This window comes from Engystomops pustulosus, chromosome 9, assembly GCF_040894005.1.
Source record: "Engystomops pustulosus chromosome 9, aEngPut4.maternal, whole genome shotgun sequence".
In the NCBI taxonomy this organism is placed as follows: domain Eukaryota; kingdom Metazoa; phylum Chordata; class Amphibia; order Anura; family Leptodactylidae; genus Engystomops; species Engystomops pustulosus.
This window is the reverse complement of record NC_092419.1, coordinates 91,298,503-91,320,107: the sequence shown is the minus strand read 5'-3', so window position 1 is coordinate 91,320,107 and position 21,605 is coordinate 91,298,503. Positions and strand designations below refer to the sequence as shown.

General features: G+C 42.9%; 1 protein-coding gene across 4 annotated transcripts in view; it reads left to right on the top strand.

Moving 5' to 3' along the window:
- The first annotated feature begins 4,386 nt into the window (after positions 1 to 4,386).
- Positions 4,387 to 21,605, top strand: part of DENND1A (DENN domain containing 1A) — a 458,345-nt gene continuing 441,126 nt past the window's right edge. For 2 of the 4 annotated variants that reach the window (XM_072125843.1, XM_072125844.1), the window contains exon 1: positions 4,388 to 4,557. In XM_072125843.1, the coding sequence (XP_071981944.1) occupies positions 4,541 to 4,557 (17 nt within the window). In that variant the 5' untranslated portion in view covers positions 4,388 to 4,540. Of the gene's footprint in view, positions 4,558 to 21,605 lie in introns of all 4 variants that reach the window. The other 2 variants (XM_072125842.1, XM_072125845.1) reach the window with 2 other exon arrangements.

Here is a 21,605-nt window from a genome sequence, read left to right as displayed (position 1 = left end):
TAAGCTGCAGCCTGAGTTGTCCAACAGACTTACTCCCCTGTCCAAAATGGAAACACATGCATGCCTGACCAAGAAGAACTTGCATGTGTATAAGGCTGCATTCACACAAATGCTTTTTAGCTCAGATCGGACCCGGCACCATCCAGTCGGCTGCTAAAGAGAATATAGCACATAGAATGATTACAGTTCGGTGCTACTGTTCTGTGGAGAAGAAGCGTCTCCTTGCATCATATATCACTATGATGTTTGGAGTCCTGTCCATGGTACTTTGGTTGATCAGTGAAATCCGGCCAGTGCCGTTCCATGATTTACAGAATCCTTAAACTTTGATCAAATATGGATTATTAAATCATAACGGGATCAATTCTGATGTTTGGCATTGGAACGCTTTCTTGTAGTGTTTTATGTTTACAACCTCTCAATATACACAACACATTTTGCTTTCTTCTACTTTTAACCAGTTTGATAAAGCAGACGGATGCATTGAATATGTGATGGGTGTGGACGAGGATAATGTGTGTGGGATTCTTCTCCTCCTGGTTGTACACTGTATGTTGAGAAAGCGATGACAGTTTGCACGCCACATGCTGCGCACATTATTTCAGGCATGCTATTATCATAGCGAGCAGATGTGTAAAAGCATTTAGACAAGATCTGTTTAGGACACTCTTCATGTCCCAGCACCAACATAGAGCATCGGGCTATAGCACCTTCATCTTTGTAGAGAACTGGGTTATCTAGTAGAACTCCTGACTGGCATTTAGATATTTTGCCAACATGGGGGCATCAAGCATGGGCAGTTAAATCCCATCTCTTTAGGCAGCCTATCACACTCGCTAACTGCATGCAATGTCAACTCTCCCTTTACTAGTCCATCCTGTGTCCTGTCTCCTGTCTGTTACCTGCAAACACCAGATATATACCAAGCTCCAGGCTTCTCTGCAGTCTTTTTCACTTTGGACCTTGTATATAAGAAGGCGGCTGATGGCTGGTTCAAGCAGCAGAATTTTGTAAATATTTTATATAGTTCCCTATAAAGAATGGCTGGACCATTATACAAGTTCTATTACCTCATGTGTCAACCCTCTCATCCTCATAGACTGTAAGCTCTTGTGTCAACCCTCTCATCCTCATAGACTGTAAGCTTTTGTGTCACCCCCTCATCCTCATAGACTGTAAGCTCTTGTGTCACCCCCTCATCCTTATAGACTGTAAGCTCTTGTGTCACCCCCTCATCCTCATAGACTGTAAGCTCTTGTGTCACCTCCTCACCTTCATAGACTGTAAGCTCTTGTGTTACCCCCTCATCCTCATAGACTGTAAGCTCTTGTGTCACCCCTCATCCTCATAGACTGTAAGCTCTTGTGTCACCTCCTCCTCCCCATAGACTGTAAGCTCTTGTGTCACCCCTCATCCTCATAGACTGTAAGCTCTTGTGTCACCTCCTCCTCCCCATAGACTGTAAGCTCTTGTGTCACCTCCTCATCCTCATAGACTGTAAGCGCTTGTGTCACCCCTCATCCTCATAGACTGTAAGCTCTTGTGTCAACCCTCTCATCCTCATAGACTGTAAGCTCTTGTGTCACCCCCTCATCCTCATAGACTGTAAGCTCTTGTGTCTCCCCCTCGTCCTCATAGACTGTAAGCTCTTGTGTCACCCCCTCATCCTCATAGACTGTAAGCTCTTGTGTCAACTCTCTCATCCTCATAGACTGTAAGCTCTTGTGTCACCCCCTCATCCTCATAGACTTTAAGCTCTTGTGTCACCCCCCATCCTCATAGACTTTAAGCTCTTGTGTCACCCCTCATCCTCATAGACTGTAAGCTCTTGTGTCACCTCCTCATCCAAAGAGACTGTAAGCTCTTGTGTCACCCCCTCATCCTCATAGACTGTAAGCTCTTGTGTCACCTCCTCACCTTCATAGACTGTAAGCTCTTGTGTTACCCCCTCATCCTCATAGACTGTAAGCTCTTGTGTTACCCCCTCATCCTCATAGACTGTAAGCTCTTGTGTCACCTCCTCATCCTCATAGTCTGTAAGCTCTTGTGTCAACCCTCTCATCCTCATAGACTGTAAGCTCTTGTGTCACCCCCTCATCCTCATAGACTGTAAGCTCTTGTGTCTCCCCCTCGTCCTCATAGACTGTAAGCTCTTGTGTCACCCCCTCATCCTCATAGACTGTAAGCTCTTGTCTCACCCCCTCATCCTCATAGACTGTAAGCTCTTGTGTCACCCCTCCCCCATCCTCATAGACTTTAAGCTCTTGTGTCACCCCCCCATCCTCATAGACTTTAAGCTCTTGTGTCACCCCTCATCCTCATAGACTGTAAGCTCTTGTGTCACCCCTCATCCTCATAGACTGTAAGCTCTTGTGTCACCTCCTCATCCAAAGAGACTGTAAGCTCTTGTGTCACCCCCTCATCCTCATAGACTGTAAGCTCTTGTGTCACCCCCTCATCCTCATAGACTGTAAGCTCTTGTGTCACCCCTCATCCTCATAGACTGTAAGCTCTTGTGTCATCTCCTCATCCCCATAGACTGTAAGCTCTTGTGTCACCTCCTCATCCTCATAGACTGTAAGCTCTTGTGATCAGGGCCCTCACTCCTATTGTTCCATATGACTGTTTGTACTCTGTAATTCATTATATTTGTATATGTCCCCTATTATCTGTAAAGGGCTACGGAATTTGATGCCACTATATAAATTAAGATTATTATTGTTATTATATCATTATTATTAAAGGGGTATTCCCACAGAGACAATATTCTTAAATATATAAGATTCTTAGATATAGCTGTGTGTGTATAGTGCAGAGCTATATGTATGTACAGTGCAGAGCTGTGTGTATATAGTGCAGTGCTATATATGTAAAGGCAGGGCCGCATCTGCCATGAGGCGAGATGAAAATCTCTTAAATATAGCTGTGTGTATAGTAAAGAGCTATATGTATGTAAAGTGTATAGTTTTGTGTGCATAGAGCAGCGCTATATATACATATGTACAGAACAGAGCTGTGTGTATAGTATAGAGCTGTGTGTGCAGTGCTATGTGTGTGTATAGTGCAGAGCTTTGTGTATAGTATAGAGCTGTGTGTGCAGTGCTATATGTATGTATAGTGCAGAGCTGTGTGTATAGTATAGAGCTGTGTGTGCAGTGCTATATGTATGTATAGTGCAGAGCTGTATGTATAGTGCAGAGCTGTGTGTGTATATAATGTATAGCTGTGTGTGTATAATGTATAGCTGTGTGTATATAATGTATAGCTGTGTGTGTATATGTCTAGCTGTGTGTATATATAATGTATAGCTTTGTATGTATATAATGTATAGCTGTGTGTGTATATAATGTATAGCTGTGTGTATATATAATGTATAGCTGTGTGTGTATAATGTATAGCTGTGTGTGTATATAATGTGTAGCTGTGTGTGTGTATAATGTATAGCTGTGTGTGTATATAGTGCAGTGGTGTTTGTATATAATGTATAGCTGTATGTATATAGTGCAGTGGTGTGTGTGTATAATGTATAGCTGTGTGTGTATATAATGTACAGCTGTGTGTATATATTGAATAGCTGTGTGTGTATATAATGTACAGCTGTGTGTATATATTGTACAGCTGTGTGTATATAATGTATAGCTGTGTGTATATAATGTACAGCTGTGTGTATATAATGTATAGCTGTGTGTATATAATGTACAGCTGTGTGTATATAATGTATAGCTGTGTGTATATAATGTATAGTTGTGTGTGCATATAATGTATAGCTGTGTATGTATAATGTATAGATGTGTGTATATATAATGTATAGCTGTGTGTATATATAGTGCAGTGGTGTGTGTATATAATGTATAGCTGTATATATATAGTGCAGTGGTGTGTGTGTATAATGTATAGCTGTATGTGTATATAATGTATAGCTGTGTGTATATAATGTATAGCTGTGTGTGTGTATAATGTATAGCTGTGTGTGTATATAATGTATAGCTGTGTGTATATAATGTATAGTTGTGTGTGTATATAATGTATAGCTGTGTGTGTATAATGTATAGCTGTGTGTGTATATAGTGCAGTGGTGTGTGTATATAATGTATAGCTGTGTGTATATAGTGCAGTGGTGTGTGTATATAATGTATAGCTGTGTGTGTATATAGTGCAGTGGTGTGTGTATATAATGTATAGCTGTATTTATATAGTGCAGTGGTGTGTGTGTATAATGTATAGCTGTATGTGTATATAATGTATAGCTGTGTGTATATATTGTATAGCTGTGTATATACGGTTGTACATTGCGCCTGTCTCTGGCTGATGAGTAAATTCCCACACACTCAACCCATATCTCCAGCACCAGACTCCTCCGTCCTGGACTCCTCCCACAGGCACATGACCGGTCAGGTGCTCGTGACGTCACCAAAGGTCCTTCAGCTCCTCTAGGATGTAGCATCTGCCATCATTCAAAGGTCCTTTAGCCGCCTGGATCTAGCATCCACCATGGCGCTGTGTGTGTGAGTGAGGGAGAAGACCCCGGACACCGGAGACAATGGGCTCCCGGGTGAAGTAAGTGTCCGGGGCTGGTGTTGTGCACGGAGCGCTGGGCACACATGGCTGCTGTGTGTGTATGGGGGTCTTGTAGTGGGGTGTAGGGGGATTGCTGTGACATTGGCTTCCCCTGGGATTGGGATGAGAGATGCAGGATATGCCTCACCCCAGTGTCCTGTACTTGTCACATGACACCTCACTGTCACTTAGTTTCTATGAATTTTGTCACTATATATATATATATATATATATATATATGTGTGTATGGACTCTGTATGAATAAATAGTGTAGTGTGTAACCAGGCGCGGTTATACAGTCTTATATAACGCCCCATGCGAAGGGCCATGGGGAAAAGGGATCAAAAGTAGCAGAAGAACAAGTGCAGGGGTTACAATAACAACCAATCAGGCTGTAGCTTTCATTTTACCTCAGAATTGGGAGCTGTCATCTGATTGGCCGCTGTCGACCGCTGTTCGGTTTATATCCTTTTCGCTCTAGTTTTGATAAATCTGCACCCGACGTGTACTAACGATGCATCAGGAATATCATATACAGGCGGTCCCCTACTTAAGAACACCCGACTTACAGACGACCCCTAGTTATAAATGGATCGCTGGTAATTGGTAATTTACTGTACTTTAGCCTTAGGCTACAATAAACAACTATAACAGTTATGAATGAAGATTTATTGTTAATCCTTATGACAATCCAACATTTTTAAAATCCAGTTGTTTCAGAGGCCAAAAAAAATTGGTCTGGGGTTACAATTAAAAAATATACAGTTCTGACTTATATACAAATTCAACTTAAGAACAAACCTACAGAACCTATCTTGTACGTAACCCAGGGACTGACTGTATAGATGTCACTGTGTAGGCGACAAGTGTGACAGTGGTCCCGACTATAGGACCTAACATTGGGGGCTTTGCCTTGTGACTGTTTGAGGCAGCTTGGTACAATGCTCCGCCATGTTCTCCGGCTCATAGAGTGTAATGACAGGTTATATACAAGCAGGAGATGCAAGACCCCCATCGTCGTCTTTGTGTGCTCAGAAACTGATAGGATGAGTGGTGTTTAGGTCAATCCCTTTAAGAGGGAAACGTAAGCAAAGTATCCAAAGCTGCGTCTCAAAAGATTACGTTTTCTCGTTTCCCATGACGTCCAATCAGCTTTTGGTTTCTAAGCTGTGCCGCATGTAATATGGACTGTGATTGGTTGCTATCAGTGACACTTTTCTCTAGAATGGTTCTGACGTCCAATAATCCTGTAATTATACATAATATTTCTATGGGATTATTGTATATAATTCTGCTTATTGTTGTAGAAAATTTTATCAGGTTCATGTGCGGCCCCACAAATATGGTTGGGCCATAAATCCGAGGCCGTGAAGTGGATGGATTTCACGGGGTGACCGATGTGCTGAGGATAGGATTCCAAGTGTCATGGTGATACAGGGGGTCCCCTACTTAAGAACACCCGACTTACAGACGAACCCTACTTACAAACGGACCTCTGGATGTTGGTAATTTACTGTACTTTAGCCCCAGGCTGCAATAAACAGCTATAACAGTTATTAAAGGTGTCTACAATTAAGCTTTATTGTTATTCCATTTTTACGATAAACCAACATTTTTAAACTCCAATTGTCACAGATGCCAAAAATTTTTTGGCTGGTGTTACAATTATAAAATATACAGTTCCGACTTGCATACAAATTCAACTTAAGAATAAACCTACAGAACTTCTCCTGTACATAACCCGGGGACTGCATGTATATGGTGCGAAAATTCCCTTCCTCCCAGCAAAACTTCGGCATCAAACTGCCATCGTGATAACAAAGGAAGCAGGGACTCTGCGCATCACAGCGATCTAAGCTATAAGAAGTCCCATCCTCTGCTCAGTCCATGAAATCTAGTCCGGAATGCATGGGCCAACCATGAGCCGTTGGAGAAAAAAACAAAACAAAAACCATTTGCCGGTATTTCAAGTGCAGATAAAGGAAATCTCTAACTCACTCTTAGCAGAATGAGGCTTTACAATTTATCTTGTAGCTTGAGGCTTTATGATATTGTATCTGCTCATTTTCGCTTTCAGCACTACCTGACTGCTCATTGTCATGTGTTGCCAATAATTCTGCAGAGAAGTCTTGATGAGCTAAAACGTTAAACTCTATCTTCCCCCAGGTTTATAAAGTAGGGACTACTGAAGGTGACACATCAATACAATTAGAAATCCTGTCCCAATAGTCCCTTGTCTTCAGACGTTTCCTAACTTGTTGTAATCCTTACATTTTACTTAGGTAAATCTTCCCAGTTTGTTTACAAACTTTTTCTAAAAGTTAACACCTCACCCTATGGGTTGGTCTAATTTCATCCACAATTTTTCGTTTACATTTTGGTATAATTCTTGCAGCCTCCTCTTCTGTCCCTGTGTTGAAGGGTTTTTCTGTGAATATGGAAAATCTTTTTGTGGGGAAGGGGTCAGGTTAAGAAAAAACAAGCCACATGCTTATCCATTTTCCCGTCTTGCTATGGTACTTACAATTTTGGACCCTACGTCAAACTGGAAGGGGGTTGGGGGGACTCGCTTCATTCAATGAGTGGCTTCCTTGGACACCAAATGCCACTCCTGTTTTCCAGGGGACTTTCGTTGTTGTCCCTTGATCTGACAAGGCCACCCATTGCACTTGCGAATGTGTTGTTTTTTTACTATTGCACCTGCTAGAGCTTACAGGGACCGAAAAGGGTGCTGCTAGAATTATACTAAAATATACGGTATGCTGAAAGTGTTGCTGAAATTAGGCCGACCAAAAAAAATATCAACTAATCGTGGCAACATTTTGCACTAGAAATCTGAAATTCCGGAACACAGCATATTCACCAGATAGTGACTCAATTCTCAAGGCAGCATACACCCGGCCACCTGCCTGATGTGTACACATCACCTCTTGCTACATGTAGGTCTCTGACCCGCTGAGCCATGGATTTCACAAGAGAGTTGAGACCTATTATGTTCTGTAACTAGAGTCTCCATGGTGGGACTTGGCTTTTATAGGACACCCCACAGTTGCTCAATGACATTGTGTATAATACGGATCTATTATGGCCCTGTAAGTCCAGCTCTGTGCTTGGCAATTATTTTCTCCTTCCAACCTTTAGAGCAGTGATACCAAACCTTTTGGACACAGAGTGCCCAAATTGCCACCAAAATCCACATATTTTTCACAAAGTGCCAATGCGACAATTTAAGTAGTAACTTCCTGCTGTGTCATAGGTTTAAATTGTATAGGCACCTGAGGACACCAATACAGTAGAAAGAAGGAGAAGTTCGGATTATCATTGTAGCTTGACCTTGACTGCAAGAGGCCTTGATTCCTGTCTGGTGAACTCTGCGGTGATGGAGCGGGTGCCCACAGAGAGGGCTCTGAGTGCCACCTCTGGCACCCATGCCATAGGTTCGCCACCACTGCTCTAGAGGATTGGCAGATGGATTTATTACTTATTTTCTCCTTTGGGGGTAATTTTTCTCACTAGTTTGACCTGTTGGCACCAGCATGGATACAGGTTTATTAACTTGTTGCAATCCTCTTGATAAATCTGGTGTGGAATGAAAACTAACTTACAAGATAAGATGACAGACAAGCTTTCTCTCTCTTGTGTTACTTTGTGACATTGGGGCACATGTATCATAGTTTTTCGGCTGACACCTTTTAAAGTCTCCTGAAGTTGGCCTACTTAATCATTGCAATGTATCTTAAGTTTTTTTCCCTTTGTGATACATGTGATGAATTGCCTTCAGTCTCACTTTTGTCACTTTTTGTAATTACCTACTTGATTTTTGATGCATGAAACTGCTGGGGATGTGTGGCACCTTGAGTTGCTTTACTAAATTCATACTTTTTGTAACGTGTGACATTTTAGTCCCAAATAGTAATTTACCGAAAGCACCTCTGTTTTGTGACTTATTAGGCACAAGAATTGGACAACACTACATTACATCCACAAGGCTGCTAGCTTTGGTACGCTGCTTGATTCTGTATCTTAAAAGTAGCAAAAGTAGCAAAAAGTAGCAAACTGCAAAAAGTCACACAAGAAAAAAGCAACATGAGTGATAGATGTACCCCAATGTAAAGAGAATTCAGCAATGTTTTGTTGCTGAAAATGTTGGTGTAAAAACTTGTAGATTTGCACAAAAGTTCACTACAGGCAGTCCCCGAGTTACGTACAAGATAGGGCCTAACTTTGTGATCAGTGGGATTCTCAGTGCTGAGACCCCCTCACATCGTGAGAACGAGGGGTCCGCCGGAGCTGACGGAGATAGGTGAGCGCTGTGCTCCGTACCCTCTGTCAGCTCCATAGAGATTAATGGAGCAGAATGGTCATGTGCGGCTGTCTGCTCCATTGATCTGACGGAGCGGCGAGGGGTCCGACCAGCACTGAGAGCGCCACTGATCAACAAGATAGGCCCTACTGGTAAACCCCAGTTGAATTTGTATGTCTTTTGGAACTGTATATTTTATAATTGTAGTTCCAAAAACTTTTTTGACCCAGTGACAATTGGATATCCAACATTTTTTTTGCTGTAATGGAACCAAGGATTATCAATAAAACTTCATTACAGACACATTACAGTTGATAATTGCATCATGGGAGTAAAGTAAAGCATCCAGAGAGCTTCAGCAGAGGTCTGTCTGTATCTAGGGCTTCTTCTATAAGTCAGGTGCCCTTAAGTAATGGTGTTAAAACCTGTCCAAGAGGTATGCCACAGTTCTGGTGCTGATCTATATGGATATTTCCACCTTGGTTCCCTAATATATATTGCACCCATGGACAGATGCCAGTGTTGTAATATAATAACTGATCATTGTACATACCATACAGTACGTTGTGTATTTGCTTTAGACATGGTTGTACAAGCAGTGGCCTGTGCGGCCAGGATTCCCTAGGTGTCATTACATAGTAATGTATAGTAATGGGCTGATGCTGGTATGGGATAGTTTGAGAGCGCTGTGAGTAATAGTAGTGGTTCTGGTATGCTAGGCATCTGAAGCTTTCTGTCTGGATAATCTGTAACTTCTGAAAAACTTAACTTTTTTCCCCACAGAACTAATTCCAAGTGATGCAAACCAGTGCACAAAAAGTCTGAAATACTATATGTTGAAATGGCTCAGCCCATGGAATCGTGATAGAAATATTGGACTTTCTAAGTCTCTTAGCCGTTATGCACATGAGCGTTTTAGTCTGAGGGCTAATTGTTGATTAATCAGATATCTGGTCAAATTAATTTCTACGGGCTCATAGCATTAATTTGTCCAGATATCCATTGAATTAACAGATAGCACGGGTTCTGTACTTGCCTATGGCAGGCTTTGTCACCATCAGTGGACTTCAGTGACACAGAGGCCACATATTCAGTACAGTGACTCCTCCGTTGTTTACAGCCTGCGATACACAAGTTCGTGTACATGAGAGTTTACACTGTGTAGACGATTTGGACATAACTTTGGTCTAGTAGTTATACCACTTTGTCATTAGTGACAGTAGAATCTAAGGTGCTGTTGGACGTTACTTATTAGGGAACATTCAGACATATTTGATCTATTAAATACAAACCGTGTGGTCGCTGCATCTAATGGACCAAACACTTCTCTGGAGACAGGACTCCAAGCACCATAGTTAAACAATATGCATCCCCCTAGGTCAGTGATGGCGACCCTTTTGGAGACCGAGTGCCCAAACTACAACCAAAATCCACATGGCATTTCAAGCAGTAACTTATTGCTACCTGTTCTTCAACATCATTCAATTGTATTGGCCGCCTAACGCCACCAGTACAGTTTAAAGAAGGAGAGCAAATTCAGAGCATCATTGTAGCTTCTCTCCAGGAAGAATGGAGAGTCCAGCAGGAGGACCTCCAAAGACAATGCAGTTCAGTCAACACCTTCTTACTTCTCCTGTAGTTTAAAACAGCCAGTAAAGTGTCACTTTAAAATAACATTGAGAGCAGCATCCCTTAAGTTGCTTGGGACTGCAGGAAGATCTGATGGATGTGGTCCTGTTTGGTGAAATTGTGGCAATGGCCTGAGTGCCCACAGAAAGGGCTCTGAGTGCCACCTCTGGCACCCGTGCCATAGGTTTGCCACCACTGCCCTAGGTCAATGATGGCAAATCTTTTAGAGACTGAGTGCTCAAACTACAACCAAAACTTTTTGCTTCATGCACTGTCATAGGTTTCAGTAGTCCTGAACACATGAATACAGTAGAAATGTGGATTAGCATTGTAGCTCCTCTCTGGGGTCACTGGATAGGAAGAATCAAGGGAGCAGGAGTTGATTCAGCTCTGTCCGCACCTCCACACTACTCCTCCAGTCATTTTAAAATAGCGCTGATTGTGGGTTGTCTTGGGCTGCCTAGGACTGCAGGAGGAGATCTTAGTTCTGTATGGTGACCTCTGTGCTGGGGTGACTACCTATGTGCGCACAGATGGCCCTGAGATGGCCCATGCCATAGGTGTGGCACCACTGCCCAAGGGACAGCCACGACATGCTGATAACTTTATTACGGTATCGCACAATGTGCCAGCGGGGACTCCTTGCTTCCTGTTTATATTTTGAATCCTATCCCCAGATCCGCGTTTGATCCATTATATGTGGCCACCATAGGGTCCGAGTTTCGTGGATGGAGTGCAGTCTTGTGACTGGGCTAATGCGGCATACAATTTGATTTTCTGTCTGAATCCCCCATGTGAGACAATTAATAGAACATCCATGTTTCCTAAACCTTCTCTTCCGCTCCACGGAGTCTAACCTACTGCTCCTTGTCTTTGTCTATGGATGGAAATGGTTATCCTGCGACCATGGTCTTTAGTATTGCAGCTAATGTATCTGAAGTGGCTGGGATCTGCTGACTGTTGTCTGTATCTCATGACCTTCTCTTTCTACTACCATAAATGTGGAGGGTGAAGCCCCCAGATAAGTTTTGGGTCATGTATAAATAAGCTTCTTTGCAAAGTTTACCTGTGCAGGCTACTGAAGGGGTTAATGCCGAGTTGAGAGTGTAAATTATTCATGGTTATTTGCTGTAGTGCTGGCTCAGTTAGTTTCCGTCATCATTACCAGATGTAAAAGTTGAAGACACATTTGTACATCAGGAAATCTGATCATCATAAAGCCAGGGAAGTAACGCTTGTGAGATGTGCTGCGCTCCATCCAGGGTGCCGCACTATAAATATTCCCTGTATGTGCGGGCATCACCTACCTCACTGAAACCTGGATCTTATCGTGGCGCTTGCCCTAGGGAAAGCAAATATTGTATTAATTCATCTTTGGGTCTTTTAAGGTTTTTAAGTTTTCTTTTATAGACTTCTAGAAGGATTGCCTGTTATTTCCTAGAAGAAAGTTGGTGAATCCCGTGAGGCAGATAGCCAGGGCTCCTAGGAGGTGTTACTGGCGTGTATTTTGGTTTGATGTCTATGTATTTCGCTATTGGCAGGCCAAGAGATTAATTGGTTCCTATGCTGGTTACATGGATCCTCCGAATAATTTCTAGGACAGGGTTTGCACAAAATGCTGTAGACTCTTAAAACAGCAAAATTTTGATGTTCTTCAGTAATGGGCTCCAGCGCTGATGGGTACCAGATTATGGGTTCTCTTGTTGACAGTAGACCATAGGGGTATAGTATGTTTACATGTGCAGGAATGGCTGAAATGAAAAACTCCATGATTTGTGTGAATTGGGTTTATGGGACAGCTATAGAAATCAATGAGAAAATTCTCAAGCTCATCAGAATCTTCTGAGGCTGGTGCCACACGTAACGCCACGCCGCCAGTGTTTTGTGTTAATTTAATGCAAAACACAGTCGGCTCGTTCCCGAATCGCAGACGTTTCCATAGAAACGCCGATGTGATCGGGCCGCGGCCCGCCCCGGTGGATGCGGCTTTGTCTGCGTTTTCAAACGCAGACAAAGCGTTACGTGTGGCACCAGCTTGAGGCTGCGGTCACACGTTGCGTTTAGTTTGCGTTCAATACATGCATATTCAAACAGCTGAAGAGGAGGAGCTGAACCAGGTGCTGTATATACTGGCTGTACCGCTGATCACCAGGTGCTGTATATACTGGCTGTACCGCTGATCACCAGGTGCTGTATATACTGGCTGTACCGCTGATCACCAGGTGCTGTATATACTGGCTGTACCGCTGATCACCAGGTGCTGTATATACTGGCTGTACCACTGATCACCAGGTGCTGTATATACTGGCTGTACCACTGATCACCAGGTGCTGTATATACTGGCTGTACCGCTGATCACCAGGTGCTGTATATACTGGCTGTACCGCTGATCACCAGGTGCTGTATATACTGGCTGTACCGCTGATCACCAGGGGCCGTATATACTGGCTGTACCGCTGATCACCAGGTGCTGTATATACTGGCTGTACCGCTGATCACCAGGTGCTGTATATACTGGCTGTACCACTGATCACCAGGTGCTGTATATACTGGCTGTAGCGCTGATCACCAGGTGCTGTATATACTGGCTGTAGCGCTGATCACCAGGTGCTGTATATACTGGCTGTAGCGCTGATCACCAGGTGCTGTATATACTGGCTGTAGCGCTGATCACCAGGTGCTGTATATACTGGCTGTAGCGCTGATCACCAGGTGCTGTATATACTGGCTGTAGCGCTGATCACCAGGTGCTGTATATACTGGCTGTACCGCTGATCACCAGGTACTGTATATACTGGCTGTACCGCTGATCACCAGGTGCTGTATATACTGGCTGTACCGCTGATCACCAGGTGCTGTATATACTGGCTGTACCGCTGATCACCAGGTGCTGTATATACTGGCTGTACCGCTGATCACCAGGTGCTGTATATACTGGCTGTACCGCTGATCACCAGGTGCTGTATATACTGGCTGTACCGCTGATCACCAGGTGCTGTATATACTGGCTGTACCGCTGATCACCAGGGGCCGTATATACTGGCTGTACCGCTGATCACCAGGTGCCGTATATACTGGCTGTACCGCTGATCACCAGGGGCCGTATATACTGGCTGTACCGCTGATCACCCGGGGCCGTATATACTGGCTGTACCGCTGATCACCAGGTGCTGTATATACTGGCTGTACCGCTGATCACCAGGTGCTGTATATACTGGCTGTACCGCTGATCACCAGGTGCTGTATATACTGGCTGTACCGCTGATCACCAGGTGCTGTATATACTGGCTGTACCGCTGATCACCAGGTGCTGTATATACTGGCTGTACCGCTGATCACCAGGTGCTGTATATACTGGCTGTACCGCTGATCACCAGGTGCTGTATATACTGGCTGTACCGCTGATCACCAGGTGCTGTATATACTGGCTGTACCGCTGATCACCAGGTGCCGTATATACTGGCTGTACCGCTGATCACCAGGGGCCGTATATACTGGCTGTACCGCTGATCACCAGGTGCCGTATATACTGGCTGTAGCGCTGATCACCAGGTGCCGTATATACTGGCTGTAGCGCTGATCACCAGGTGCCGTATATACTGGCTGTAGCGCTGATCACCAGGTGCTGTATATACTGGCTGTACCGCTGATCACCAGGTGCTGTATATACTGGCTGTACCGCTGATCACCAGGTGCTGTATATACTGGCTGTAGCGCTGATCACCAGGTGCTGTATATACTGGCTGTAGCGCTGATCACCAGGTGCTGTATATACTGGCTGTACCGCTGATCACCAGGGGCCGTATATACTGGCTGTAGCGCTGATCACCAGGGGCCGTATATACTGGCTGTACCGCTGATCACCAGGGGCCGTATATACTGGCTGTACCGCTGATCACCAGGTGCTGTATATACTGGCTATATCACTGATCACCAGGTGCTGTATATACTGGCTGTACCACTGATCACCAGGGGCCGTATATACTGGCTGTACCGCTGATCACCAGGTGCTGTATATACTGGCTATATCACTGATCACCAGGTGCTGTATATACTGGCTGTACCACTGATCACCAGGGGCCGTATACTTTGTAGAAAAACATTGTAAAATGGAATACAATTTTTATAAATGGGTACATGGCTCATACCTTTGAAAAAAGACACATGTCTATCAAGTTCAACCAAGGAAGGGAAGGGATTGGATGAGGAAGGTATTTAAGGGAAACAATTCTATATAACATAACCATCAATGTTACATAGATTTAAAGGCATCTAGACACTTATTGAAGCTCTCTGCTGTCCCTGCTGTGTGACCAGCGCCTTAGGCGGGCTATTTCACAGCTTCACAGTTTTAGTAGTAAAAAAGCCCCGTCACCTTTGGTGATTTAAACCTCATTTTCTCATAGCGCCCCCTTTTATTTATGGTTTGATTTGATTTAATTTGGACCAACTTTCCACCATATTTATATGGACCAAAATGTTCAGCCATTTATTGACTTCTGTGTATAAAGACATGTGGAAGAAAATATGAAAAATATATATTTTCAAATCAAGAATTCTTACCTTTTTATACTGTTCCTTTTATATTTGTAATCTGACTTGCTGGATCTTCATAATGTTGGTGGATGTGTGTGTGTGTAAGGGGAGGGGGTCGAATGGACTAAAAATGGAAATCAATAGTTACTGTATATGCAGTGGCTGGCACCATCGCCTCCTTGGATGAGTGATATGCAGAAGAATGTGATGAATATACTCTAGTCTGACCCTCGTCAAGTAGCTAATCAGTATAAAAAAGTAAAAGCAATATTATTTATTAAGAAGATATAAAATTCCAACAAATAAACATTTTGACTGGGAAAGCAGATAAGGTTTGTAATGAAATCATTGTCCCCCACTTCATATATAGATCAGAGTCATGGAAATGAAGCATGACACCTATAAGGCATTCACATACCGTATATACTCGAGTATAAGCTGAACCGAGTATAAGCCGAGGCCCCTAATTTTACCACAAATAACTGGGCATATTATAAAATCTAGTAGAAGCCTAGGGTGGGAAATGCAGTGGCCTCCCTGAGTAACGTAATGCCGTGCAGCCTCCCCCAGTAAGGACATGCCCCATGCAGCCCTCCTAATGAAATACCCTGCAGCAGCCCCCCCCACCCTCCAGTAAGGAAATGACCTGCAGCCCCTGGGTGTATAAAAAAACTGCCATACTAACCTTCTGATTCTCCGTGTGACTCCTATTCCTTGTTTTTTGAGCATGTAACTGAGCGGGCAGACCACATGAACGCCCCTCTATTCCCTCTGTTACTCGTAAAGAGAAGGAAGAGGAGCTGCACGGAGCATCGGAAGGTGAGTATTGAAGTTTGTGGGTTTGTTTTGTAGACTCGTGAATAAGCTGAGTTGGGGTTTTTCAACCCTTTTTTGTGTTGAAAAACTGTTCTTATACACGGGAATGTACATTAAGTACTGGTAGCGTTTCTCTTCATTACATACCAATTTGATATAGTATTGTTCTGCAATTCTACATCAAAATAAGTGAAAATACAGAGGGTGGAATAAAAACACCATTACAAAGGAGTGCTGCCGTTTTTTCCTTTTGATATTCATCAACTCTTGTTGGTGAGATGCAGGCACATATCTTGTTTAATCCCTGAGCTGAGTAGTTTTGCGGAAAAAAACTATTATAACATTTGGGGATCTTGGGAAAGCTGAAATGCCTTCAGCCTGCATGTTACTTAAAGCTTCATGAACTATGCAGTCAGCACTAATCAACCTGAGCTGGATGACTCAAACACAGCAGGTAGGTGATGGTGCGATTGATTACTTCTGCCTGTCAGACACAACACAGTGATGACATCATTCTCTCGAGCAGTGTATAACTAGTGTGTGAGGAGAAGCACCAAGCCCCGGCACAGAAGCGACAGAGCCTTATTATTATAATTTTATATTTGTTTTTTCAGCAAAACCACTCCGTTCAGGGATTAAACAAGATATGTTCCTGCATTAGCGTAGCTTCAGCATTCTGAAGATATGTTTGGCTCATGATGCATGAAATCAAATGGTAGATTTCCTTTAAATCTTTTTAAGCTTACTCCTTTTTATAGGCCAACATTGTGTCGGCAGTGTCCGAGGTCAGTCATCCAATAATTGACCGTAATTGTCAAGTGACCCCAACACCCCTGTTCTCGCTGTGAGTAAAAATAGATCTTCATGATCTTTAATACATACTTGTAAGACTCAGCCGTAACGGCACATTCATTTTTTTGTGTTTGATGTTGAGTACATGGACTATTTCATTTCTATGGACATAACAGGTGCCACAGAGCTGAGAGAGGGTCCTATTCCCGCTGTAGCTTGGGAAGTCATTGGCGGGTGACAGGACCTCACACACCGATGACACCCGCCACATGTAGCCTAACCCTAATACTTCCCTTAGTGCCCACCGTTTCACATGTCCTCCCCTGTCCCTTCCGAAGTTCCTCATTTTTCCATACAACACGGCAAAGTTTCCCAAAGAAACAGCTTTAGGAATATTTTCTTTGAACTGATTAGTTTTATCTTCTTGGAAAAAAAAATCTAAATCTATTTGTGGTTTTGCAGTGGGGTAGTAGTGCTGCTTCCTGTCACATCACCTTCCAGTACGTGTGAATGCACCTTAAGGACTTGACTTGCTCTGAGTTTCCTTCCTTCTATCTTTTAAATGAACAAAACAGGGGTTGGGTCCCAGCAGGAGGGAGATGGAAAGGTTTTTTCCTTCTTGCTTCTTCTGCGATCCTCTTTCACCAAATGACTGGTGTGATATATATTTCATGAAGTCTGGCCTGGTTACACAAATTACTGCAGGACAGGCTTCAGCAACCCAGAGAAGCCTCATATTCTTATAGTGAAATATTCCTATTATTGTGCAATTGATTTGTTTTTGGGCCTTTTTACACATTCCAATATACACCTGATTTGCTATAAAGATGTGACCAAGGTTTATCCAACTATAAAAATTATATACTATTTTCCCAAGAGTTATATGCAAAGGACGGACTTTCAAATACTTGCCTAAATGGGTTTCTAACAAGTTTGCAAGTTATCCCCCATCGGCAGGGTAGGGGTCAGCCAGCTGATCAGTGAACGTGTCATAAGGAATGTCCTTTGTAGCTGCTGTCAGGTTCCAGCAGCCTGTGATATGCTGTTTATAAAAATTATTTTGCTGGCATTCTGAATCATTTCAGTACTTTATAAAACTATATTTCCCATTACCTGGCTGCCGGCCTTGATGGGGAGAGCAGCTGCAGCAGCCCTTGTTTGTCTCCTTGATATATATTCTTCCTCTTCTCCTCACTCATCCAGCTCCCTCCACTTATTGTGCATGACAGGAAGAGAGGGGTTGCGAGGGTGAGCTGAAGGCCGGAGGGGCAGAGGAAGCTGGGTGAGTGAGGAGTAGAGGAAAAATTAATTGAGGAGACTGAGACACGGCCTGCTGCAGCTGCTTTCCCCCCTCCCCTGGGACTCTCCAGCCGCTGCTGCCACGGGGCCTGGGTAATGTGAAATAAAGTTTTATAAAGTACTGAAATGATAAAGAATGCAGACAAAAGCATTTTTAAAAACTGCATAGCACAGTCTATTGGAACCTGTCACCAGCTGACCAAAAAAAAATAAATTACATATTACCTGATGACAGGTTCACTTTAAACCTGTTGCACCAATGAATTGCAGCAGAATTCGGTCATGTTTTACATGAGGAATCCTGAGCTAAAAGATTAATTTATAGTGATTGATTTTACTATCGAAAAATATCGTCTTGGTCCAAAACTTATTGTCCCTGTTTTGACAATCTATTTTAATAAATTTTATGCATATGTACCCATAAGCTAGTGTTATAATTTATTTAGTATTGAATAATAATGACCCATCTCCCGGAACACTATACAGGCAGATAGGTTCTGATAGGGTTGTTGTTCAGTTGTTGTTTACTTTCTTTCCTTTAATTTGCGATTGGACTGGACATAGTTTTAGTAGACTGTTACACACATTGAAATAATTTTGACAAATTTTATTGTTTAAAAAAAAAAAATAAACAATGTTCGTAGACTCTGAAGATGCAGCACTAACAAAAGCAGCCTAAGCTTGCGAGGGTTGAGGCGTCTCCCCTGGATCCTGTAGCCCCAGGACTCTCACTTTAACAACAAGAAAGGAGAAATTTTCATGTGAAGTTGTGACTCCGGAACCGAGGGAGTGTTGTGAAATCGCACAAGATGAAGTTGTGTTTTGTGTTGGCTGCTTATTTTAATAGTCAGTTGTGCTAAATTAAATCTAGGGTGTAGGAAAATGTTGAAAATTGCTCATTCGATTGGAGTGTAAGCGATAAAAACAAAACCAAAAACTCACAATAGATGGACATGGCGGCTTTCCAAATTAGGTCCAGTTTATACTTACACCTGAGCTTTCCGTTATACTCTGCATTTATGGAAAGCTTAACGGAATCCAAAAAGGCATCCGTTCACTTTCCTCTCCCCATAGAGGAGCCATTTTACACCAATGTTTGTAAAGGCAGAATACATTGTGAGGGGGTTGGATTTTACACTATTGGGGCAAAGGAGCTGACGAATGCCCCCTAATTCAGTAATTAAGTAGTGTTCCAATTCTTTTCTCAATATAGTTAAAGGAATCTACCATTTTGCTTTTGTGCATTATGAAACAAACATACCTTGAGAATACTGTAGCTACACTGATGCAGACACATATCTTGTTTAATCCCTGAAATGAGTGGTTTTGCTGAAAAAAAAGGAGAAAAATTATGATAATGAGGCTCTGTCGCTCCTGTGGCTGCCCCAGCGCTTCTCCTCTTACCCTAATTATACACTGCTCCAGAGAATGATGTAATCACTGTTGTTCCTGACAGGCAGAAGTAATCAATCACCGCACCATCCCCGAGCTGCTGTGTTTGAGTCATCCAGCTCCGGTTGATTAGTCCTGTCTGGACAATTCAGATAGCTCTTTTTTTGTATGGAAGTCTGCACCCAACTTTCCCAAGGTTCTGTATTTTATAATAGTTTTTTGAGCAAAACAAGGGGTTCAGGGTTTAAACAAGATATGTTTCTGCATCAGTGTAGATACAGCATTCTCAAGGTATGTTCATGGTTCACAATACATGAAAACAAATGGTAGATTTCCTTTTAATTTTCCGTGCCTGTTATGTATTTAAAAAAATAACTTTGTTATGGTTGGTTTAGCACCTCTCTCTTATCACTGCTTTGTCACTGAGATTGTAGAAAACAGCAGTGAGCAGGGCAATTCTCCTGCAAGAGTTGGCAGTCGTGTGATTTCGCAGAGATGGCTGTTGGCTAAATGTCATATTATTATAGAAAATGATATTGTACTTATTTCCTTCCAGCTTTTTTGCCCTTATTGTGATACTTATCCAGTGTGTGTTTTTACAGTCCACATTTAAAAAAAATATAATCTCACTAGACCCGATATGGATCTGACGAGTGTTTTGCTCCTGGAAGTATTTCACGACCCGTTCCCTGCCAGGGTCACATGTCTTTAGGACTATGTGTAGCCTATTTGCAAACACTATGTGGGGCGCCTCTTTGGGTCTGCTGACTCATCAGTGTAATTTTCACTTTTAAAATTTTTTTTTTTTTATGTCACTGCTATGTTTTAATCCATTCGGGTTTCAACTTTTTTTTTTTTTTTTTTTTTTTTTTAATAGCAATGGTGCTGCCAGACGTGCAGTGAAAACCTGGGGGACTAAGTTACTAGGAACATTTAAAAATGCTGCTTATTTAGGTTCATAATAGAAACTGTAATGATAGTTTGAATGGATATCGGCTAATTGTGCTGATATGATATTAGGAATTTTATAAGATTTTTTTTAAAGGAACACTGATACCAGGTTTTATCCACTAGACTACCAACACCCTCTAATAGGGTATGACTTATCTGGTGTAGAATTCCCTCTTTTGTGTTAAGTCAACGGTTCCGCTATATATAAAAAAACACAATAAGACATATGCAAATGAGTTGAGAAAAGTTACTTTTTGCAGCATACGTGTCACTTTTGGGGGCTGAGAGATAATGTCACTACTGTCGGCTCTAGGTCTCGGGCTCTGTAATACCTAGAACGTGCTAGTATCATATTGAAGAGAAGAGTCATGTCTTTCAGCTTGTGGGTCTGTGAGCGACAATCGGAGATACAGGTGGGAACTGGAAATGTATCTGCAGCTTAAATATGCAATTATGTGTTTGTGTGCTTGTATCTGTAGCCCGCAGAACAACAAACCTGATGTGATTTGATGGGATGAGATTCTCTTCTTTAAAGAGGAACTGTCACCCTTAAAAAAAAAACGGCACTAGGAGCTGCTTATTGCTCCGCTGTACACTAGAAACGCTGGGCCGCTCTCAAAGCGGTCCGGTGTATTCATGAGGGGGCGGGATTAGGGGCGTTGACTGCTGCATGCATTAGCGGCATTGACTGTTGACACCTTATGAATACGCCGGGGTGCTTTGAGAGCGGTCCGGCGTTTCTAGTGTACAGCGCAGCAGTGTCTGCTAGCGTTATCGGAGGTTTCCTTTAACGCTTGCAGTGTAACACTGCTGCATCTGTTGTATCATTAGGAGCTGCTTACTTTAGTTCACGTTTATGGCACCCCTTGTTGTCCAGCGCTGACTCTCTGATGGACCGGACCATCTCTGGTAAACCTTATGTGACCAGTACAGCAATCCTGCTTCTGTACTGCTGGAACTACGTTATACGTAATATGACATATAACTCTGATTGAGAGACCATTGCAGAACCAATTTTAGGTCTGTAGTGATTTAGCTTGTCATAAGCACCTTCAAGCTGTCATTAACGTCCCCCCCCCCCCCCCCCCTCTGATTTTCGTGGCTTAGTGCTTAGCATTACAGCCTTGCATCGCTGGGGACCTGGGTTCAAGTCCCAAGGACAACATATGCAAAGAGTTTGTATGTTCTCTCTGTGTTTGTGTGGGTTTCCTCCGGGTCCTCCGGTTTCCCCCCCACACTCCAAAACATACTGGTAGGTTGATTAGATTGTGGGCCCCATTGGGGACAGGGACTGATTTGGCAAGCTCTGTGCAGCGCTTCATAATGTGTG